The following is a 6,835-nucleotide window of genomic DNA, read 5'->3' as shown; positions in this document are numbered from 1 at the left end:
TCAATATTTAATTGTTTGCATTTCTGAAACAATATGTTGAACACCAAAGTTGTAGCCTTCCTAAAAACAGACTAAGTTTGTTGGCCATTAGGGACTACAGGTAGAAAGATATATCTGATTATAATGTGTGATATATCAAATAAACTACAACTAATATGTATATATGATAAACTAAACAAATAATATCACATTAAAATACCAGCTTATAATTCAGAGATTTAACTTAACTATATATATATATATATAAACGGAATAATTAAAAACAAGCTTAAATGGGTAAATCTTCTCTACATATTTTTGATTCTTTATTCTCTTTTCTGATAAACTCTAATTCTTGTTAAAACATACTAGACATGCTTATTCTGTGCATTTGAGCGCTTTTTGAGTGAAATCATATTTATTCTGTTCATAAAAAGTGTGCTGTCACTTTAATTGAGCGTGAGCGGCACAGCAAAAATAGACTCGGCGCCGAAACATCGCTTCAGCGCTGCTCCAGTCTGTGGTTTGAATGCGCTGATTTGTTAACATGGACGCCGAAAGAAAGAATACGCGCTTGCGGTGTGAAACCGGCCTTTAGGCTAATTCAGGTGTGGCTTGTCTTGAAACTCTTTCTGAAGGCAGAGGAAAAATATTTTTGTTGTGTGTAAATGTTACACGTGATTACAGCACGCTTGCTCATGTGTTACTGATGATGCGTTATATCTTCTCTCTCTGTCTTGGCGTCCCCGCGGCTCTACATAGCACAAAATGTTTGGAAAACGGATGAATATAGGATGGAATCCTGGGATTTATTTTCACTCACCCAGACATGTGACAGTTTTGGTATTCTCATCACACTTGTACTCGTATATGTTTGTGTAGGGATCGTCAAACAATGATGAGCAGGACTCCAGGGTAATTGCTGTGCCATAGCAGGTGTCATGGGTAAAACAACACCTACCAGGTCATTAGAGAAAGAAAATTATTAATACAAAATGATTCAGAACGAACAGTGTGATGTATATATATATTATATACACATTCTCACTGAAAATAACAAAAGAAACTAACTGGTCGAGCTGGTCAACAGGCGTCCCTGTACCACCTAAACCGCAAAAGCAGCCATAGTCTGCAAAGTCCAGCAGTGGTGAACTGTCCGGTACTGTGCACTTAATCATGTCCTCAAACTGCAGCAAGTTTTTTATGCTGTTCAGATGTGCTACAGAGAAGATATTACTATTAAAGTCAAGTGCTAAATGTGGTTTTGAATCAGTTTGGAGTAATAAAACAAATCTACTGACAGGAACAAGCTGCTAGCATGTTAGAATCTGTTGCATTATTTACACTACCATTCAAAAGTTTGAGGTCTGTATTTAATACCTTATCTTTTTCAGCAATGATGGATTACATTGATAAAATGTGACAGTAAAACATGAGCAAAACAAAAGATGTCTATTTGAAATAAATGCTGTTTGTTTTAACTTTCGTGGAATACTGAAAAAAATCAGTTTCCATAAAAAATATTAAGCACCACAACTGTTTTCAAAATTGATAATAATAAATGTTTCTTGAGCAACAGATCAGCATATTAGAATGATTTCTGAAGGATCATGTGACACTGAAGACTGGAGTAATGATGCTGAAAATTCAGCTTTGCCATCACAGAAATAAATTACATTTTAAAATATATGAAAACTGAAGTGTTATTTAAAATTGTAATAATATTGCAGAATATTACTGTTTTTACTGTATTTTTAATTAAATAAATGCAGCCTTGGTGAGCGTAAAAGACTCACCAAAAAATATAATTAATAAAATATTTTACTGACCCCTAACTTTTGAACTGTGGTATATATCTGGGCTCTTTGAAATTAAACATGGATCTTTGAATCATGTTATCAAGTGTAAACTTTGTTTAAATCAGTTCACATAAAATTAGGAAAAGTTGTAATGTATCAACATGTCATTGTTAAGTATGTCTGAGCTAATAACATACTTACATGTTGGTAGAGTCACAGTAAGCATCACGAGTGTGAGATAGACAGCCATACCACTGTGAGAAGCAAATAACTTCATATTGTACATGATTGTAAATCTATTAGTTTTACTGTTGTTTTCTCACACATTAGAAAAAAAAAAAGATTAGAAATTTGCAGCAGCTTTTTTTTTTTCTCTCCTGCCTGAGATCCTGGATCTGAACTAGTGCTAACCATGTTCAAAAAGGCCAGGGGGATCCGTTTAGAGAATGCGCGTATTGCTTTGGATAAAAAAAGTCTTTAATTTTTGGTTTTTAAATGTTACATGAAAATTAAAATATACCAGCCCAAACTCTCTATTCACAAGCCGTCTTGCACTTATGAAACATTGTTCTAAACATCACACCCCTTACAACGCTCTACCTCTAACAATGGACACAATTCTTGTCCCCTATATGAAATGCTTGTGCTGTTGTATAGTTTCATTCCTCCCTTGTCACCCTGTAAAAGTGCCTTCTGAATAAATGAAGGCATGTTGGAGAACTGAGGCTGGTTGGGTGTGACGACCTATGGTTTCACATGCCAACAAAAACACATCTTTGTCTTGATGCAGTAAAACGCTTTGACATAAAGAACAGTTCTCAAGAGACAAACTATCTACGCTACACGATGCAAAACACATTCAGACCACAGGAGCATGAATATATTCAACCTTCTTTTAACAAAGACATACTTAACACTGCTGCTCCGTTTACTTTACATTTTATCTACTTAAATATTTTTTTTATATTCATCTGTTATATAATCAAAATGTAGCCACATTGAAAGCAGGGTGGTATAAATTCTAAAACGGTTTAAAATCTTTTTCAGTCACAGTTGATAATACAGAATTTCCTCTAATATAATTTAATTTATTATAAATGACAAATAATATGTGGGATATTTATAGTTTATGATCTTACTGTAGACAATTCATTACTTTCAATAACAGCAACTTTTGCATGCTACCCTTGAATCATCATGGTAATGTTAAAGTCAGTATAACAAAGCCAATATAAAAATGACAATTTCACTAACTTACCTCCAATTTCCAAAGGCTTCCTCTCTGGCTAAATTATTTAAGCAGCAACCGCTGTGTTTTTGTTCTACTATAGCAAGCTAAAGCTCTATGCCAATCACTATGACTTGCACCAAATCACTGTCTCTTCTCTAATTAACAGCCTTCCTTTTGTAGACAGGATTTTTTTTTCTTATTTGCACATGTGAGCAGCTTGTTATTTAAGTCAACCAGTCTGTCAACTAGTTTGGTACATTACATACTTTGCATTGTTCATTAAACCCGTCACATACCTTTATGACTCAGAAAAAAGACTGTAACTGAACATTGTATCTCAAAGTAAGAGATTAAAGCAAGCTGCTGTCAAACTTAGATTATTTTGCCAAGTCCAAGTAACAGGTGGCATTTTTCTTTCTCTGCCCATATGCTCCACTTTTGAAACTGAAACTGTTATCAGCTGTTAAGTTGAATTTGAACGAGTTCTGAGATGCAGTTGCAGAGATTTTCTGCAAAACTAACAGCACTTGCTACGAAAACACCACAATTATTTAATTCAGTTTAGCAGGACTTTCAATATTGTTGTCTGGTAACATCACAACAAAAAAAAAACACACCGAGAACTGTCTCAGCCAACCCTAATCATATTTTATCACTGACCGAAGCGGTCTCCATGATAACTGTGTAGGGATTTTGATAATATAGACTTGCTTACAGAAACCATCTTTTTCTGCAAGAGAACCTTCAATTACCTCTGTGTAAAATGTGACAAAGAAAACCTTGCATTAAGAAAAACATAAACATAATGCATCATACCCATATAGACAGATATGTAGTTCTCATACTAAAGCACATTAAAGCAGCAGAACAGTTAAAGAAGTATATATAGCGTATCCAACGAAATACACTACCAGTGTTCAGTGTGTTTGTTTCAATAACACAAATAATGTTTTAGTGTGCATTTTAATAGCACAGTGGTCCATTCATCAACAGTTATATTATGGTTCATCATTGTGTTTGCAGATATTTCTAAATCCAGAGCAATATGATGGGAATGTTCACATTAAATGTCAAAAGTCTTTTAGTGACATCCCTGGAATCAAGATCTCAAAGAAAAGGTGACAACAGACATCACAGATGTCCTTCGAATGATCTAGGAGCATTTTGAAATTCATAAACTGAAAAGCCACATACAAAACACACGTGCATGTCTGCAAGCTTCATAAGAAATTATATTTTTTTACATTTAGCAAACACATTACATTAGTTGTGCAAACACTGTAGATATTGGTTTATGGATCAGAAGCTGACATTCAGAGACAGACAAATATAAACTCACACACACACGTGAGTTTGCTGATATATGATAGGTCTGGTCCCTTTCTTTGATTTAGCAGTATAAGACTGTATAAGGCAGAAACCAGAAAGAATAGGTTGATGGATTGAGATCATATAGGCTTGTACAGCAGTGTGGTCACATACTTCTTTTTGTAACGGTGTGTCGCACTAAGGACCATCACGCCATCCTGTGTGAGGAGAGCAAACAGAGGCACATCAGTGATATCAACTGAAAATGCTGGTCATCTCTACCATATGCAAAATATAAATGATTAAAGGGATAGTTCACCCGAAAATAATAACTCATTTACTCATATCTATAAACGTCATATCTATTAAAGTAATGATACTTTTATGGTGCTTTTATCATTTTTGGAGCCTGTCAGCCTTTCATTGTCTGAAAAACAGCAGCACTGTCATTCTGTTAAACATCTACTTTTGTGTTGCACTGAAGGAAAACATTGACTGAAATTATGGTTAACAAAAATTTTGGGGTGAACTATTATTCAGTGTTTGGACATTATTAGAGAACTTTTTCTATGAGTGCCTTTCTAAAGTGTGTGTAGTTTGCTGCCAGACCTTGATGGAAAGGGCATACAGGTGGTTGAGCATCACATGGTTTGGTTCAGGCAGCAGGGTTGGGTCACACTGTTAAAAGCAGACACGGGAACAAGTTAGGGAAAGTCTCTGCTTTCAAAAATCGCACACACTCAGCAATTACCAAACACAGGCTCTTTATCTTTTCTTATCTCTTTAAGCCCCAAAAGGAACCGCTTGAACTGCAACACTGTATTTACAAAGAATCGACCTCTTCTCAAATCACTTGCTTGGTTTCCATCAGATTTTATGTACTTTAGAAAACCCAAATGAAAAAGCTTTAATATCCATTTGTGTTTAAGTAATGGCAATAGTTTCCACAAAACTGTATTTTAAATATTAATAAATAATTGGCGGAGCTTTAGTATCTGATTCCTGATCATGTTGCCAGGCTAGAAACTCCTAGTAAGACAGAGAGAAAGATGGATGAGGTGTGTACAATATTTGAAATTAATATTTTTTATTCAGCAAGGATGTGTTAAATTTATAAAAAGTGAGAAAAGATTTTTCTAACAAACAAAAACTGCAGGGTTGCGAGAACAGGCCGGCAGACGCGGGTGGAAACTCTGTGAAATTCTGCAGGAGTGGGCATGAAGCGGAATGAAATACATGAAAACAATTTGGCAAAATGAGTCTAGCCAGACAGTTGTATAAAGCAGTATAAATGTATATTATGTTCAGGATGTAGCAAAGCAGTACTTACAGAGATTCCAGTGTCTTTGTTGAGGAGCACCTGCAGCAGGTGTGGTGGGAGTATAGGAGGAGAGCGCAGCCTGTCTTCTGATTTGGTTGAGTAGGGATCCTGATGGTATGGTCCAGGTGGGGAGCTGGATAAGTCTGATAGAAAAAAAACATAAGATCAGAACCTGTAGCATATTTTATGAACAGATTTATGTTGATTTAGAGTTACCTGACATGTCGGCACATTTATTGGAGTCTGTCTTCAGTGCATCAAAAACCTCAAAGTCTGTTTTCCTCACTTTAATTACATTATTCACCACACCTGACTTATTAGTCACAAAAGGCTAGAAAAAATATGCAAGAACAGGTTTCAAAATATGATGTATGAGGATTATCAGATAATCAAAAACTATAAGAGACTCTTTCCCACCTCTTTGGGGTCTAATGTCCAGATGCCGTCCACATAGAACTTATACTGGTGCTCTCCTTCTGGCAGGTCAATTACGGCCACAAAATTATTATGACTGTAAAAAAGAGAGAACAAAACAATAAGGAAAAGCAAGTGGAAGGTTCTTTCCTTTTTCTACTCATGATGATGACAGTGAATGATGGCTACAAAATGAAAAGGCAGCACATTCTGAAAGATGCCCTTTTGCTTTCAGCATGAGTGTCCATTGTTGTTGTTTTTTTTCAAGTTTCCTGTAAGTGCACACTGACCCCTAGTGTTGAGCATGTAAAAGCACAGCAAGTGCTGTCTTAATTTCCCAGTTTTTAGTGATAAGAGGAGAAGGGTATAACTGCAGCCCGGAGATCTCCAAATGGGGGCGGGAACTCCAAAACGGGGTGCGAGCTCCAAAATAGGGCGTGGCTTCCTCCCATTGACAGACAGGCACATGACACGCATGCGCATTTTTTTCCCTCAATCCACCAATGGTGAAAGTCTTGGCGTGAAGAGACCCGCCCCATTTTGGAGGTTCTGCCCACGTTTGGAGTTCACGCCCCATTTTGGAGATCTCCGGTCTGCAGTTATATCTACTTGGAGAAGAGGCCAAAACTACAATATCAGAAAGACAGAGTTAGGGCTGCACGATAAATCGAAAGGGAATCGAGATCGCGATTCGACAGAAGCTGCTATTGTCATGCGTATCTTTCAGTGAAGCATGGTTCTGTGATCAGCAGTAAATCTCCATCCAAAGGCCAGAGGACACTC

At 36.4% G+C, this 6,835-nt stretch overlaps 2 protein-coding genes across 3 annotated transcripts in view; both read right to left on the bottom strand.

Annotated features, from left to right (window-relative positions):
* The window catches only part of LOC107703140 (phospholipase A2-like), an 11,078-nt gene extending 9,921 nt beyond the window's left edge, over positions 1-1,157 (bottom strand). Inside the window, exons 1-2 of the mRNA XM_016505669.1 lie at positions 1,051-1,157; positions 803-936 (exon numbers count right to left, since the gene is read on the bottom strand). Coding sequence (XP_016361155.1) covers positions 803-936; positions 1,051-1,157 — 241 coding nt within the window. The remainder of the gene's footprint in view (positions 1-802; positions 937-1,050) is intronic.
* A 3,060-nt stretch (positions 1,158-4,217) lies between these two features.
* LOC107703154 (5'-AMP-activated protein kinase subunit beta-1-like) overlaps positions 4,218-6,835 on the bottom strand; it is a 6,122-nt gene continuing 3,504 nt past the window's right edge. For both annotated transcript variants that reach the window (XM_016505688.1, XM_016505687.1), the window contains exons 4-8: positions 6,056-6,149; positions 5,855-5,969; positions 5,648-5,781; positions 4,927-4,995; positions 4,218-4,535 (exon numbers count right to left, since the gene is read on the bottom strand). In XM_016505688.1, coding sequence (XP_016361174.1) covers positions 4,458-4,535; positions 4,927-4,995; positions 5,648-5,781; positions 5,855-5,969; positions 6,056-6,149 — 490 coding nt within the window. In that variant the 3' untranslated portion in view covers positions 4,218-4,457. The remainder of the gene's footprint in view (positions 4,536-4,926; positions 4,996-5,647; positions 5,782-5,854; positions 5,970-6,055; positions 6,150-6,835) is intronic.

The sequence above is a fragment of the Sinocyclocheilus anshuiensis genome, unplaced genomic scaffold (genome assembly GCF_001515605.1).
Source record: "Sinocyclocheilus anshuiensis isolate Anshui unplaced genomic scaffold, SAMN03320099.WGS_v1.1 scaffold794, whole genome shotgun sequence".
In the NCBI taxonomy this organism is placed as follows: Eukaryota; Metazoa; Chordata; class Actinopteri; order Cypriniformes; family Cyprinidae; genus Sinocyclocheilus; species Sinocyclocheilus anshuiensis.
This window is presented reverse-complemented; position numbering and strand designations above follow the sequence as displayed.